General features: G+C 40.8%; 1 protein-coding gene across 1 annotated transcript in view; it reads left to right on the forward strand.

Annotated features, from left to right (window-relative positions):
* The first annotated feature begins 2,593 nt into the window (after positions 1 to 2,593).
* The window catches only part of LOC124723156, a 205,431-nt gene continuing 190,001 nt past the window's right edge, over positions 2,594 to 18,023 (forward strand). The window contains exon 1 of the mRNA XM_047248346.1: positions 2,594 to 2,674. Coding sequence (XP_047104302.1) covers positions 2,673 to 2,674 — 2 coding nt within the window. The 5' untranslated portion in view covers positions 2,594 to 2,672. The remainder of the gene's footprint in view (positions 2,675 to 18,023) is intronic.

Genomic DNA, 18,023 nt, shown 5'->3' on the forward strand with positions numbered 1-18,023 from the left:
AATGCACAATGGATATGAATGGATGTGGGTGATCAGACAGGATGCTTATGTACCTGTCATGTGTCAGAGTCCTATCTACGCGTATCAGGAGTCCCATATCACTTCCAACTACACACGCCCCACACCATTACAGAGCCTACACCAGCTTGAAAAGTCCCCTGCTGACATGCAAGGTCCACGGATTCATGAGCTTGTCTCTGTTAAACGAAGCGCGCCCGACAGGCAACATGTTTCCAGTCATCAACAGTCCAATGTCGGTGTTGACGGGCCCAGGCGACGCGTAAAGCTTTGTGTCGTGCAGTCATCAAGGGTACACGAGTGAGCCTTTGGCTCTGAAAGCCCATATAGATGATGTTTCGTTGAATGGTTCGCACGCTGAAACTTGTTGATGGCCCAGCACTGAAATCTGCAGCAATTTTTGGAAGGGTTGCACATCTGTCATGTTGAACGATTCTCGTCCGTCGTCGTTGGTCCCGTTCGTGCAGGATCTTTTTCCGGCCGCAGCGATGTTGGAGATTTGATGTCTTAGCGGATTCCTGATATTCATGGTACATTCGTGAAATGATCGTGCGGGAAAATCCCCCTTCATCGTTACCTCAGAGATATTGTGTCCCATCGCTCGTGCGCCGATGTACCACCACGTTCAAACTCACTTAAATCTTGATAACCTGTCATTGTAGCAGCAGTAACCGATCTAACAACTGTACCAGACACTTGTCTTATATAGGCGTTGTCGACCGCAGCGCCGTATTCTGCCTGTCTACATCTCTCTGTACTTGAATATGCATGCCTATACCAGTTTCTTTGGCGCTTCAGTGTAGTAGCACGACGGACACCACGAACTGTACGGCTGTAACTGTCCAATTTATTTGCAATGGTAAATATAACTTCCTTTACAAGTATTCAGCATATGTATCAAATCCAGAAGAGATGTGAAAAGAATTAAAAATGTAACGAAGTCTGAGCGTCAAGTGAACAGTTCAGAATAAAGAACTCTGAAATGCTAAATATTTTATTCACAACGTACTATAAAGAATAAGAATATATGCTGTAAGATTGCAGTTTTGATCCCTTGTGGTTAGGAAAACTTTCTGCAATTGATATATCTTTTTACCTTTTCTCTTTCTCGGTCTGTTAAGATGTAGACATAAAGTAAACATTGTTTTCAAGCACAATTCCAGGAAGTAATTCTTGGTAATCTATCTACAAAATCCAATATTCCTTTCCTCCTGAGTTTGTCTCTATCAGAGTGTCCATGGCTAACACAAGCCATACCTCAGTGAAGAGAACAGAAACAAAGCGTTTAATGCCTAAACGTCATAATCTAGCTAATATTGTCAATTTGCTGCTAAAAACAGCAGTAACGCTCGTCACACCTTCTACTTTACAGTGGCACCCCAATGAATAATATCGTGTCTTATTCACAATAGGAGAGCTGTTGTTCTACTTTTAGTGAAGGAAAATCCAATCCGTGCATTTTACAAACACTTCCCGTTGATTATAGCCTCAGAGTTTATAACCTCAGAGTTTATGACCGCAAAGTTGATTCTCAATTGATATTCTCTCAGTTCGGAACTAGGAATCAGTAAAACAGGTAGAAGAATTCTCGGTCAGACATATGGTTGAGATTGATATTAATGAAGCTGTTTTAGTTATGTTAGTACTTTTCACAGTAATGCAAGTCAAGTGTCAACTTGATTTCCGAAGCAGTTTCCTTTAAATGGAATGTTAAAGTAGTCGTGTTATGTATGTTTCGATGTAATGGATAAAGTGGATTACCACTCCGCCAAAAATTCTTTGTTTTGGAACAGTTAATTACCATAGGAAATTCACTCAGAGCTGGTGAAGGTTTATAAGGAATCTATTGCATCACTTTCTAAAGCTGAGAAATTAGTCGCTAAATTCATGAGGTGGTAAACCTTTTTGGGAATGATTCATGTAGAGAAACCCTCAAAACTACAACAACTAATTTAAAAAATGAGCAATACACAGTGTGGTAATAGAGTATCGGCCGTTAAAGGTGTACGAAAAGCCATATCAGAAGAAACAGTTTGATATGTTTCGCAGGGAATAATTAACAATCATAGAGCTTTTTGCATCATTGGTTGTACATTAGATGAACGCTGACAAAGGCAAAGGCTCGAAAATAATGTTTGTGCGCTTTAGAAGGAATGCAACTGATTTTGTGTAGCGATTTACTCATTTAGATGACACTTTGAACGTCCACTTAAAGCCAGAAACGATACATCAATAAAAGCAATGTGTGGAACCCAATGTCCTTGTATCAGTAAGTAGGATAGCAGTACCAATTCCAAATACAGTGGATGTTGCTGCTAAGATAAGAAAATCCGGTGTCAGGTTACCTGCTTGGGGTCCTCGGTGCCCCCACTCCCCTCCCCCCCAGAGAACCACTGGGAGTTGATCAAGGGGACTCATCCAGGCAATTGTGCTACTTAACTGGTCACGTGACATAAAAATGGTGGGGAACCCATCTTCCCCTCCCTTCCCCCTCCCTCTGGACCAATGAGGATCATGCACCCCCTCCACACTTTTATAACTGGGACACTTGTGTGGGAGATGTTACTGTGGAGGTGGACAGCACAGGGAAAGGATGTGTCTATCTGTTAATAACAATATTACATGACCCCAGCAGGGGCCACACCTAGACAGATATGTAAGTACTCTCATTATTCTATAGTTTACTTTCGGCTACCTAGTATCGACTACTTTTCCAGGTCACCCACCTACCCACTGATTTCCAAGCAGACTACCCTGCCAATACTCCATAAACAGTCTCCTATTTACGATAATCTGCATATGTCTTTCCAGTGATTGTCTTGCAAAGCAGCAGAAAAGGATAGTTGGGTGACTTGGAAAAGTAGTCGAACCTAGGTAGCCAAAAGAATAGTAACCCACTGATTTCGGCCAGTATTCCAACACCTGACCAATCTCCAGTGCTGTTTACTGTAAAAGCAGGTATTTTATATTCGCCAGTCGTAGCCAGATTCTTCCATACATTATGTTTAAAGCGATATGTCAGTCTTGTTTGCACACCTGAAATAGTTTTTTTTTTTTCCAACAGCAGTCTACATTCTTCGTTTATGGCAGTTATTTTCGCCATATACGCCAAATGGTTCTAAGCACTATGGGACTCAACATCTGAGGTCATCAGTCCCCCAAACGTAGAACTACTTAAACCTAACTAACCTAAGGACATCATACACATCCATGCTGGAGGCAGGATTCGAGCCTGCGACCGTAGCAGCAGCGCGGTTCCGGACTAAAGCGCCTAGAACCGCTCGTTCACAGCGGCCGGCTGCCATGTACTCCGGTTTTTGTTTTTTGACTTCGGTGTCCTGCATTTCCAGTTTCCTTTTGCGTGTGCATATAGAATAACCTTCACTTAAAAGAGTAATTTCTTTAATAGCGAATAGTTTGTCTGTTCGATACACTAGTTCTTTTCTTAAGACTTGTAGTATAAAATTGTTTGTGTCAACCAGTCCTAAATCTGCAATGTCAATATCTATCAGTATTGTGGAAAACTATGTCATATGCTGAGAAAAATGAGTTTATTCTGCTTTAACATAAAAGTTCTCTACAACACTTACATCGTCTTTGTTGGAATCAATGTTAAGAATCCCCACGTAGTTCATAGGTAGATAATTATAGCTGTATAACATAACTTACAAGACTATCCCGGTCTTGAGTATCTGGAAGATTTACCTATACACCAGCTAATTTTCGGGTATTCGTATTACCCCAATACACAAACTGCAGGACGTTGTTAAATACCGCACAGCAGTTTTTCTGTAGATTATCTGTTAATTGACACCACACGCCAGCTGTTTGCACAGGGTACAGTGGAGCAAATTGTAAATACTGCTTGTTTGTGTCTAACGTCTAACACACTTGAACACTCTTGCATAGAGTCAAACACATGATCCATTCTATAATCGTATATTGTAGCCTCCGGCCTGGTAATATTACGTTCTCTAGACGAGGAAGACCTAAGATTTTCTTGTAGTCGCATGTTTGGGCACTTTATAAAATCTATAAGGAAATTACCAATAACTTTGTTCACTCCCATGCTTGTGATCCAGCATACGAATTTATTATATATCTTTACTCTACAATTAGAGGTCATTTATGTTAAGCAGTTAATCCCAGTTGTCTTCTCGTTTTCGCAATAACGTTGCTGTATCTCGGGTAGTCTCCTTCCACACAGACCGTCCTTTCTCTAATCGTTCTTGACAGTCCACTTGAACACAGATTTTAACTGTCCAAATGTTGTCCCAGAACGGTTCTGTGGTGGGCGTGAGCACATTTACATTCTTCTTGCTAAGGAGTATACCATTTTCGGTGTAATTAATGTTGTCGGTGTCAGTACCAAGATTGTCCAGGTTCTCTGGAAATAACCAATATTCAAAGTGTTCGTCTCTTGGTCTTGTCTTCCTTCCGAATTACCGAGGGATGTTTAGCACTTTTGAGGAATCCAGGTTGACACTTTCAACTACCACAGAAGACTGATCGATTGTGGCCATCAAGCCTCCTTTTATAGTCTACGGATCCGAGATGAACATTATCAGTCAAGCGATCTTCCGGTCATACATTCTAAATTTGGTTGTACTTGCAATGCAGTTGTAAACTCCTAGCTCAGTTGAGCTGTTTTGTGTGCAAGGTGTCCGTAGAAGGGAGGGAGACTGTCTGACAACGTTCTACAGCATTAGCCATTGTTTTTTCAGATCCGAGATCGAAGTAAGTGTTATCCGAGAGCAAATAATCGTTCTGTATAGTGCTCCCTTAGTGAATGCTGCAGATGTCTCTGAATGAGTGGGTGCTATTAAACATGAGATACACGAGTACGCATACATACGAAGATGGCAGTGTTAGGATTCGAAACGCTTGTACTAGAGTTTGCACTTCAGCGGCATGGTGGATCACTCTGGTAATGTAATCCATCCAGTTCTGGACACGGTCACGATTTTCAAAATAGTCAGTTGGCTGTACAGCGTCCAGTTTGCCAACGTGGTGGCTTCTTTTCAGGGACAGCTCTGTCCGAGAGGTGTATCCAGTAAGGAAAGCGGTCACTGGAATGCAAGTAACTTTAGGGCAATGGGACTTCCAACAACTCGACCTCTGGGGCACGCTGATGCAGATTCCAATAGCACATTATGTGCATTAAAATCTCACACAGGTAGGAACGGCTGAGGAAGTTATGAGATCAAGTCAGAAAGAGCCTCTCTAACCAAAACTTCGTTGAGTGGCAGATACACATTAAAAAGTGTAACTTTGTATGGGATGTGCACTTTTATAGGAAATGCCCGAATAGTTGTTCTAAGAGAGACAAAAGTGGAGTGATAGGTCATTCACAAAGATGGCCACTCTGGCTTTAGCCCTGTCCCCACGGAGGTAATTTTTTCGGTGGAGACAGTATCCCCTGAGGACAGGGGCGTCGGCACGTTTAAAATATGCCTCCTGTCGACAGGGGACAAGGATCTTCCCTGTGCTAACAATGTCGACTGTTCCTCACGTGTTCTGAAGACGTCCTTGTTTCATTGTACCCCAGGAACCATTTACAAGTGAGGTTTTTGTCTTAACCTTCCTTTCCTGCTTGTAGGAGAACCTACAGTGTGCGGCGTTTACATCCGGAGGTGACGATTGGAGTTCTTGGAAGCCATAGGTATCTAGTAAACAGTCAGAGCATAAAAATGGCCAAGATGTTACGGACAAATGCGGAGTACAACCGAAGAGCCGCGATTATCGAAAGTCTTCGCGATGGGTGTTCGCCCACTGAAGTAATTCGATTCTTCGGGCACCCGATATCAACTGTTTACGATATTATGAGCATGTATAATGCTTCGGAGAAGTCTGGGGAAGGTTCCGCTATCACGGCGAGGAAAACTCATTCAAGGATACGCGTGTCACGAACTGCGGCAGTCATCCAAAAGGCTCAGGCTCTGATTTCGGAGGACCGGGGCAGTCGCTAAGCAAATTGGCACCAGTATTGAATGTAGGCGAGCGAATAATGCGTCGGATGGGAGAGGAGGATCTCATACGAACCATTTAGTCCAAAACTGGCTCTCGGATAACGTTGATTTGTTCCGGTCAAAGGAATTCTCGCCCCCGAATAGACAGAATTTGAACCCACTCGACTACTATGTTTGGCGCGTAGTCGAGAGAGGTACCAATAAGACGAAGCAGCCTAATGTCGCAGCTGTACGCACCGCTGTCGAAGCAGCATGCACGAATATGGACAGCGCTGTTTTAAAGAGTACGTGCGATCGCTTCAGGGCAAGATTGGAGGTGGTCATTACGGCTGAAGGGGGTCACATCAAGTAATGTTAGTCTTGAAAGATATCACTACTTATATGTAGAAGGATTTTCATTTACATTTGTATTTTGTTTTAATAAATTTGCTTTCAAAAAAAAGTTTCATTTTTCCGGATTTAAGCGCCAACCCCGTACTTCACAAAAGGGGAAATCTAACAGGACTTAAAGATCCACCAGATCAGACCTCGGTTGTGCATGAAGTGTCATCATCATCTGAGTGTTTGTGCATCTTATGCTCTGCTAGCTTCTTGACGCTTCACTTCGCCTTAGTCTTCATCTTCTAATTTGATGATACCGATTTAGGGTGAGAAAAAGGGTTTTTCAACCATTTCCCTTGCAATGGAGTATCTACGTCAGGTGTTGAAGCGCAACTTATTAGAAAAGTTGGTTTGGTGACAGCAGCAATTTCATACAAAATTTTGCTTCCACAGCTGCATTTACAAGAGAATTTATTTGTGTCAGACTCTATCGACGAAGTCTCTGGTGGAAGCGCTAATTTTTTTCCGTGAGTGCAACGGCAAAAGTTGTAAAAGTGGAGAGCTGAAGGGATTCGTAAATCCTGTTTGCTTTAGTGTGTGGTATGCTTCATCGTCTTCAATTTCTCGGTTTTCTTTTTTTCCCTGACAAATATGTACTCTCTGCTCCACGCTGGGTGTGGACGTGAGCAATTGATACAGACGTCAGGGGAGGTACAGATAGTGCTTTCAGCATGGGCAACCACACCTTACTTTCCACACGCATCTTTATGTACCATAGTGCTGTGCCCAAATTTCTGGCACGTGGAACACCTTATGGTGTTGGGAACCTGTGGTCTGAATTTTAGAGTAAGAAACCCAGCTTTAATATAATATGGTAAAAAGGTCGATTCGAACGTCATCGTAAATGATTCTGCTGCTTTTTCCAGTGTTCTGCTCGCTGTACACGTTATGCACTTCAGTGACAGCACTCTTCCTTCAGCTCTGTCGTGTTCATACGCATGTTACTAACCGTTGACTGTCATTAAGAGTACGGTGCACTTCAACCATAATGAGGTAATCAGCCAACTATTCTGAGCTTACAGCTTACAGGTTGGTGGCTTGCTGTGCTGTCGCTGTTACTACTAGCAATGGTCCATTACGTAGCCATTTAATAGATTTTACGGTCCTAGCCAATTAGTTGGGACCTTTTTGTATATAAAGGGTGATCCCTTCTCGAAAATAAGTGCTTCTCTTCTTCTCACACTAAAAAATTTGACACACGCTTGGGGTTCCCTGTTAAGGTACACTGGTAAACAATATACAACTGAGGCGCAACAGGGTCCCAGAAGGTTGCCTGTTAGTGACTGTTCCATCTCAACAGCCATCTCCCGAGAGAAAAAGAGAGTGAGTGAGAGAGAGAGAGAGAGAGAGAGAGAGAGATGTGTTTGTACCCATGATGGTCGCTGACGCTTTCCCACAGCTTACAGGTACAAACAACTGGCAGAGCTCATCAGTCCCCAGCTCGGGATACAAGGCATCTCCGTCCCTGTACCCAGGCTAAAAAACAGCTCCCTAAGGTGCTCACCATTTAGCATGACCCTGGACACACATGTGACTTTTATCGAATACAACGGATGTTGCGAACTTTACTAGAGCACTGGGTCCACGTGACGAACCGAATGAGCGGCAGTCGTTCCCCATCACTCGCTATCCACATGGTTCGATCTCACTCGCTTCCAAGCAGACAAGCAGTTGGCGAATACGACCTAACAGGTGCGTGGCACCTTCCATGTAGCCGTAGAAAGATGATCGTTAGCTACGTCATAATGTAGTGTGAGGCCTACAGAAGAGCTCAGAGCTAGCGCACACGGCAGCTTTGCAGTCCTGAAAATGACTAGACTGCCCAGAGAGCCGACCTGAACCCAATGTAACTATATAGGGATGAATTAGAGCGCCGACTTAGCTCCAGACCCCAGCATCCAACACAGAACCTTCTCTGGTTTCAATGAGCTGCCATTCCTCCACAGAAATTGGCACCTCATTGAAAGCGTATCCAGCAGATTTCAAGCACATTGAATGTCCACTAATCGGCGTCCTGATGCTTTTGGTTCGATAGTGTATATACGGATGACAATATCGGACTACTTAATACTTGAAGGGTAGGGGGGGGGGGGGGGGAGGAGAGGCAGTGAACATTTCAAAACTGAATTTACCATAGATGATTTAGAGAAACCGCTGAAAACTCAAATCTGGATTGCCAGGCACAGATTCCAACCCAGCTCTGAGAGGAGGAGGAGGAGGAGGAGGAGGAGGAGGAGGAAGCAGTTAGAATTTAATGTCCCGGCGAATCAAGATCATAGCAAGTGGAACACCCACAGCCTTACTCAAGAAAAGTTTTTAAACTTTAGCAGACGCAATTTAGGAAAACAATAAAACTTTAAGTCGGAGTGATTATAGGGAAATTTGAATCCCGCGCTTCCAATATGTGAGTTCAGAGCCTTACGCTAACACGCTCGATTATGTGATTGTTGTTGTTGTGGTCTTCGCTCCAGAGACTGGTTTGATGCTGCTGTCCATGCTACTCTATCCTGTGCAGGCTGCTTCATCTCCCAGTACCTACTGCAACCTACATCCTTCTGAATCTGTTTAGTGTATTCATCTCTTGGTCTCCCTCTACGATTTTTACCCTGCACGCTGCCCTCCAATACTAAACTGGTGATCCCTTCATGCCTCAGAATATGCCGTACCAACCGATCCCTTCTTCTAGTCAAGTTGTGCCACAAATTTCTCTTCTCTCCAATTCTATTCAATACTCCTCATTAGTTATGTGATCTACCCATCTAATCTTCAGCATTCTTCTGTAGCACCACATTTCGAAAGCTTCTATTCTCTTCTTGTCCAAACTAATTATCGTCCACGTTTCACTACCATACATGACTACAGTCAATACAAATACTTTCAGAAACGACTTCCTGACAGTTAAATCTATACTCGATGTCAACAAATTTCTCTTCTTCAGAAACGATTTCCTTGCCATTGCCAGTCTACATTTTATATCCTCTCTACTTCGACCATCATCAGATATTTTGCTCCCACACAGCAAAACTCATTTACTACTTTAAGCCTCTCATTTCCTAATCTAATTCCCGCAGCATCACCCGATTTAATCCGACTACATTCCATTATCCTCGTTTTGCTTCTGTTGATGTTCATCTTATATCCTCCTCTTAAGACATTGCCCACTCCGTTCAATTGCTCTTCCAGGTCCTTTTGCTGTCTCAGACAGAATTACAATGTCATCGGTCTCAAAGCTTTTATTTCTTCTCCATGGATTTTAATTCCTACTCAGAATTTTTCTTTTGTTTCCTTTACTGCTTGCTCAATATACAGATTGAATAACATCGGGGATACGCTACAACCATGTCTCACTCCCTTACCAACCACTGCTTCCCTTTCATGCCCCTCGACTCTAATAACTGCCATCTGGTTTCTGTACAAATTGTAAATAGCCTTTGGTTCCCTGTATTTTACCCCTGCCACCTTCAGAATTTGAAAGAGAGTATTCCAGTCAACATTGTCAAAAGCTTTCTCTAAATGCTAAAAACGTAGGTTTGCCTTTCCTTAATCTTTCTTCTAAGATAAGTCGTAAGGTCAGTATTGCCTCACGTGTTCCAACATTTCTACGGAATCCAAACTGATCTTCCCGAGGTCGGCTTCTATCAGTTTTTCCATTCATCTGTAAAGAATGCGCGTTAGTATTTTGCAGCTGTAACATTAAACTGATAGTTCGGTAATTTTCACATCTGTCAACACCTGCTTTCTTTGAGATTGGATTTATTATATTCTTCTTGAAGTCTGAGGGTATTTCGCCTGTCTCATACATCTTGCTCACCAGATGGTAGAGTTTTGTCAGGACTGGCTCTCCCAAGGCCGTCAGTAGTTCTAATGGAATGTTGTCTACTCCCGGGGCCTTATTTCGACTCAGGTCTTTCAGTGTTCTGTCAAACTCTTCACGCAGTATCGTATCTCTTGTCCTCAAGTACATCGCCCTTGTATAGACCCTCTATATACTCCTTCCACCTTTCTGCTTTCCCTTCTTTGCTTAGAACTGGGTTTCCATCTTAGCTCTTGATATTCATACAAGTGGTTCTCTTTTCTCCAAAGGTCTCTTTAATTTTCCTGTAGCCAGTATCTGTCTTACCCCTAGTGAGATAAGCCTCTACATCCTTACATTTGTCCTCTAGCCATCCCTGCTTAGCCATTTTGCACTTACTGACGATCTCATTTTTGAGACGTCTGTATTCCTTTTTGCCTGCTTCACTTACTGCATTTTTATATTTCCTCCTTTCATCAGTTAAATTCAATATTTCTTCTGTTACCCAAGGATTTCTACTGTCCCTCGTCTTTTTACCTACTTGATCCTCTGCTGCCTTCACTATTTCGTCTCTCAAAGCTACCCATTCTTCTTATACTGTATTTCTTTCCCCCATTCTTGTCAATCGTTCCCTAATGCTCTCCCTAAAGCCCTCTACAACCTCTGGTTCTTTCAGTTTATCCAGGTCCCATCTCCTCAATTTACCACCTTTTCGCAGTTTCTTCAGTTTTAAGCTGCAGTTCATAACCAATAGATTGTGGTCAGAGTCCACATCTGCCCCTGGAAATATCTTACAATTTAAAACCTGGTTCCTGAATCTCTGTCTTACCATTATATAATCTATCTGATACCCTCCAGTATCCCCAGGCTTCTTCCATGTATGCAACCTTCTTTCATGATTCTTGAACCAAGTGTTAGCTATGATCAAGTTATGCTCTGTGCAAAATTCTACCAGGCCGCTTCCTCTTTCATTCCTTACTCCCATTCCATATTCACCTACTAAGTTTCCTTCTGTTCCTTTCCCTACTGTCGATTTCCAGTCACCCATGACTATTAAATTTTCGTCTCCCTTCACTATCTGAATAATTTCTTTTATCTCATCATACATTTCATCAATCTCTCCGTCATCTGCGGAGCTAGTTGGCATATAAACCTGTACTACTGTGATAGGCGTGGGCTTCGTATCTATCTTGGCCACAATAATGCGTTCACTATGCTGTTTGTAGTAGCTTACCCGCATTCCTATTTTTTTTTCATTGTTAAACCTACTCCTGCATTAACCCTATTTGATTTTGTATTTATAACCCTGTATTCACCTGACCTAAAGTCTTGTTCCTCCTGCCACCGAACTTCACTAATTCCCACTATATCTAACTTTAACCTATCCATGTCTCTTTTTAAATTTTCTAACCTACTTGTCCGATTAAGGGATCTGACATTCCACGCTCCGATCCGTAGAACGCCAGTTTTCTTTCTCCTGATAATTATGTGATTAGAGATAGTTAACTCAGAGATACCCTTAAAAAAAGAAAGGGAATGGCTGAGTCTTTACTTGAAATGAAGTGTCGCGTTTAGATTGGGATGATTTAGGAAGGTAATGCACAGATTTAGTCGGAATGAACAATTGAATATTTGAAAGCGGTTTTCTCAATTACCTATCTGTTTTGGCGAGAGCAAAAGCAAGAAAATTTAATTAAAAGCTGTGTCATATAATAATGGGTATGAACCATTTACAGCAGTCAAAAGTTTCGAAAAGAAATGAATAAACAGATGTACTACCTAGGCGACTGTAGAAATGGGAAAGATGAAAATGAAAGGCCCATTTCAGTGGCTTTTACACGCAATGTATCTTTGAAATATGGACTGTGGGGAACAGAAGAGAATCCAATCATTTGGGATGTGGTGCTACAGACGAATGTTTAAAATGCAAATCGGAAAGGAAAGTAGTAAATGGAATGAAGTGACAAGAAGTGGGGGACATATGTTAAGACGTCAGGGAACAACTTCCCTGGTACTAAACGGAGCCGTAGAGGGGAAAAAACTGTAGATGAAGGTTGTGATTAGAATACATCCAGCAAATAATTAAGGACGTAGGTTGCAAGCGGTCCTCTGAGATGAAGAAGTTGGCAAGAAGAGGAATTCGTGGTGAACCGCATCAAACTAACCAGTCAGAAGATTGATAACTCAAAAAAATTACTTATGGGATTAGATCGTCGTTGGTTAAAAAATATGTTTGCGAGGTAGCAGTCTCCACTGACAACATCTTAAAGGAAAGCTTAATTAATAATATTAAAATCGCAAACTACCCTTACGCAACTCAAGTGTTAACAAAATGACATGCAATTGACGTCTAGTATTTTATCCAGACAAACTGTAAGGGCATTTACTATTAGATATAAAGAACGTCTTTTAGGTAAAAAAGATAATAATGTGCATTATTCTACATCCACAGAACACTTGCTAACGCCATGTCATAACTCAAAAGAACCCAAGGATTTGAAATCGTGCATAAAAAAAAAAAGAAAGGATGGATATTATACGTACTAGAAGAATTGGAGATTTTTAGATACACGACAAGAAAAGATTGTCTTCTTTTAAATGAACATTTGCAATTGAGAAACAGAGGTTTCTTTAACGATTTAAAACCGTTATTATTTACCTACTTTATTACTGCACCTTGGAGTGACGGCGCTTCGTTTTATCGTGATATTTCACGCGAACATGCTGAACCACTTCGCAACTCAAGTGTTAACAAAATGACATGCAATTGACGTCTAGTATTTTATCCAGACAAACTGTAAGGGCATTTACTATTAGATATAAAGAACGTCTTTTAGGTAAAAAAGATAATAATGTGCATTATTCTACATCCACAGAACACTTGCTAACGCCATGTCATAACTCAAAAGAACCCAAGGATTTGAAATCGTGCATAAAAAAAAGAAAGGATGGATATTATACGTACTAGAAGAATTGGAGATTTTTAGATACACGACAAGAAAAGATTGTCTTCTTTTAAATGAACATTTGCAATTGAGAAACAGAGGTTTCTTTAACGATTTAAAACCGTTATTATTTACCTACTTTATTACTGCACCTTGGAGTGACGGCGCTTCGTTTTGTCGTGATATTTCACGCGAACATGCTGAACCACTTGGTAGTATATTCACAACTGTCTTGAGATCATTCACAATGCTACGTGTTTCCCTTAGCCACCACTGTACTTGTTTACTTGTGTAACGTGACCGCGTTTTTCAGATAATGGCCACGGGACGCGAAGTGCCGTCGGCTAATACTTGCGACTGTGTAAATATTTTGCTGCGGTTCCTTGTTTGTCAACATCACTTCCCTCGTTTTCTTTATACATTTCCTTTCATAATATTTTTCCATTAGTTTCAATAGATGGCATTACTCTTTGACTGACTAGTCTACCAAGAGGGTACTGTTATGTGTTATTGTCTGTAACAACGTATTCAAGCATTAATTTCCTCAATAATTTTTCACTGAAGAAGCATGTGATATATTATCTCCTCTAATGCAGTCTTTAGACTTATATATTATGGAAAAGTGTAGTAGTTAGTCCATTTAATACTATTTGGTACCTTTCTTAATTTTCATTTTTATTTGCCTATTGTTACGACATTGCTGTTGCGTTGCTTTATACTGGTGCGACATAGATTGTCGGTTCGGAAAAATATAAGGATTACATTTAAGCTTTTTATTACATGAGATCGCAACATGTCGGTAGTTTACGTGTTCACTGTGGGTAGACGCTACGCGTTTTACTTTGTTGTTAGCCTTTGTTCAACATAGTTTTACAGAACTTCCGAGCAGTAAAATCCAGATGTTAAAATGGGTAAAAGTGATGAAGATATAGCTAAATGATAGCTCGTTGATCCACTGTAGTTGTATCTGTGCGAGTGTACAAGGACTTCAATAAATACAGCTATAGTGGATTAACGAGCTTTCATTCAGCTATACGTTCATCACTTTTACCCATTTTAACATCTGGATTTTACTGCTTGAAAGCTCTGTAAACTATGAACGAGTATTTTATCTATGGTTGCTCTTAGCTTAAAATTATCTGCTTTGTTCAACAGCCATATGTATTTTACCCTTGCAATTTTAAATGGGCATTTAATTTTAATTAATGCATTTGACTTCAGTGGTTAGCTCCTGATTCGTGTATCAAGTTTCAATCAATGTTACCAAGTAAGTAATGGTTTCAGTTTCCAACTACGGAATTTAATTATTTTAAATCATAACTGGTAACCACAAATTACTGTTTGGCTTTTCATAATTTTTTAGGTAATATGATGTACTTCTGAAGACATTCAGAGTAGTATCGATACCTAGGTCAATTTTAAATAAATCAACTTCCGGCAACTGATTGGCTATTTACATTACTAATCGATAAAATTTTAATTTTCAAACACAAAGTTTAGGCAAAACAGACAGCGGACTGAAATCGTGAAAGGCGTCAACTCTTCGTGTAGAATATTGACCGACGAGGCGTAATAAACATACGTGAGCACGTCTTAAGGGTTAGTAGTGATCCCTGTACTAATGGTTGGAGCTCCCAGTGATACTGCTAACTTAGTGCCCTCGGACGTTCTGTTAGGATGGATTTGCAAGATTTTAAAACCCTATCACGCGGAAGAGATTTGTCGCAAGCAGATTTCGTATGCTCAAAAATGAAAATTCAACATCTAGGATCTTCCAGCGACTGTTGCGATTTCTGTTCATTTCTGGCATAATGTGTTGGACTCAAATCTATCCCCTGTAAGAAATCAGTCCACAAAATCAGTTAGATTCCTTTTTAAATAGTCCAATCATCGGTTTCAGCATTTTTTACATCATTGAAGAAAAGCACCACAAATCTTGCACTAGTCTTATCATATAAAGTGTATCATACCCTTTCTTCTGTCTACGGCATTAGCTATTTCATTTAGCTTTTCTCCTGTCGTCCAGTGCTGCATTATCAACTTTTTCATCGTTTCCTTCGGTGGGTGCTGTTTAATTAGTAAGTTAGTTACTTTCATGACCCATTGATCATTTGCATGACAAATCGTTATGATATGCAACATTCACATTGAAAATTAATTTGTAGATATGGCTACATACTGAACATTATCAATTCCTTTTTATTCTTTTATTAAATCTACATATGTGAGTTAGTGATTCCTATCGAACATTTTCTACCCGTTACAGTAATAGCAAATCTTCTACGGCATAGTCGGAGTCGTGAAGGAGAAATTGTTGCAGTTTATTGTCAAATTTTACTTTGCTATCTGTCAGATATGTATCAAATTGGTTCAAATGGCTCTGGACTCGAATCGGGAGGACGACGGTTCAATCCCGTCTCCAGCCATCCTGATTTAGGTTTGCCGTGATTTCCCTAAATCGTTTCAGGCAAATGCCGGGATGGTTCCTTTGAAAGGGCACGGCCGATTTCCTTCCCAATCCTTCCCTAACCCGAGCTTGCGCTCCGTCTCTAATGACCCCGTTGTCGACGGGACGTTAAACACTAACCACCACTAACCACCACCACCACCAAATGGCTCTGAGCACTATGGGACTTAACTTCTGAGGTCATCAGTCCCCTAGAACTTAGAACTACTTAAACCTAACTAACCTAAGGACATCACACACATCCATGCCCGAGGCAGGATTCGAACCTGCGACCGTAGTGGTCGCGCGGTTCCAGACTGTAGAGCCTAGAACCGCTTGGCCACCCCGGCCGGCAGATATGTATCACTCGGGAAGTTATCACAACTTTTATTTGCGGCATTTCGCATCCCTTTTTGTGCTAAAGATAACATAAATGTGAAGCAAGTAATGTCATATTCCCTTCTGGTATTGTAATTATGTACATCATTGTTCCTTTTGAACTGCAATGGATTATTTAAACAAACTTCATGAGGGAATAAATATGCTGTGAAGCGGTAGTCAGAATGCACAACTCCTTAAATCGATTTCTACAAGATCAACGTGGGTGAGCACCACACATTATTCTTACATCAAGTCATGAATACTTTATTTCGTAAATATGATTTATCCCAGAACATTATTCTGTATGATATTATTAAATGAAAATACGCAAAATATGTCAGCTTACTGATTTCTCTCTCCAAGATCTGAAACGATTCTAAGTGCAAATGTGGCTGAACTAAGTTGTTCTGGAAGTTCCAAAATGTGCTTTATCCAGTTTAAGTTCTCATTAATATGGGAACCTAAGAATTTTGAAGTTTCCACCCTATTTATTATTTCCTCGCCATATATTATACTTATCACTGGCGTAGTACCCCTAGATGTACATAACTGAAAACTTCGTGTCTTTTTAAAATTGAGGGTGGGACCATTGGCAGAAAAACCGTCAATGAAACTTCTAAGAAGTTTGTTTACCATTTATTCTGTTGCTGTACGTATGCTTTGATTGACTGCAATACTAGTGTCATATTCAAAAAGAACTAATTCTGCTTGTTGTGTATTAAACGGAAGATCGTTTACATACACGGGGAACAATAGCGGACCTAAGATTTAGCCTTGGGGAACCCCATACGTGATTTCTCCCGAGTCAGAATGTTCCCAGACTACATTCTGCATTCTTTTGGTTAAAATATGACATTATTCATTTGCTGACTGGACCTCAGTTCCATAAAACTTCAGTTTATCTAGAAAAATACTGTGATTCACACAGTGAAATGCCATAGTTAGGTCGCATAAAATACCAACCGGCGCTATTTTGTTATTTAATGCTTATAAAATTGGTGAGTTAACATGTAAATATAATTCTCAGTAGAGCAACTCTTCTCAAAACCAGATTTCGATTTGCAGAGGATATTATTGTTGCTGAGATGAAACACACTCCTGAAATACACCACCTTCTCCAAAATTTTGGGATATGTGACCAGTAAAACAGACCGGTAGTTATTGACACCACTCCCTCCGCCTTTGTTAAATAAGGGCTTGACGACGGCAAATTCAGTCTCTCAGGAGAAATTCCTTGAGTTAGCGAAGCATTACATATTTCAGATAGGACAGAGCTTATTATAATGGAAGAAACCTTTAGTACTATATTGGAAACATCATGACAACCAGATGAGCTTTTACTTTTGTGGGAATATATAATGTTCTTAATTTTTGAAGGAGAGTTTGCTTTTGTAACAAACTGCTGTGATTTTGCACTAGAACTCTTTGTCTGTGTACTTTCTACTTTATTTAAGAAATGATTATTTGCTAGCTGTGGCTCATTATTGGCAGCTCTTACATTCAGTTCAGTAGTGATATTATTCTATTCTGTGGTTGGATGTCCTGTCTCTCGTTTCACTACATTCTATGCAGGCTTATGTCTGTTGTCGGAATTAACTAATTTCTGACGTTAAGTACATGTTTCTAGGTTTTTAGAAATGTCCTTCATGAGGATTACCTTCAGGAGACACTACCGAGTCTGAATTCAGGCGCCTGTGTCTTAATTGTTAAAAATGGAGGCGCAGACTCCTTCTAAGAACGTCACCAACTGTGGATTCCCTACGCTATAAACCATAGTATAACAATTTTTCCATTAAATCAGAAGATTACCCCAAAAAAAGTATAAAGCAAACTGCTGTGTAGATAAAGTCGAAATCTGACTTAACGTTGTTGCACAACATGAACCAACACAACAAAAAATTTCATCGACATCGTCGCCATCTCTGTGCCAGTGCAAGAATTTCCCTCACTGCCTTCGTACACAAAAATATGTGCTAATCCGTCCACTAAACTAGGAAGCCGCGTCGAGTGTTTCCTTTTGTCTCCGCGACGCAAGAAGTAGACGCGGGAGCGCTTGCCTGCTGCGGGAAGCACGGCAGCAGAGCGTCCTC

The sequence above is a fragment of the Schistocerca piceifrons genome, chromosome X (genome assembly GCF_021461385.2).
Source record: "Schistocerca piceifrons isolate TAMUIC-IGC-003096 chromosome X, iqSchPice1.1, whole genome shotgun sequence".
Classification (NCBI taxonomy): domain Eukaryota; kingdom Metazoa; phylum Arthropoda; class Insecta; order Orthoptera; family Acrididae; genus Schistocerca; species Schistocerca piceifrons.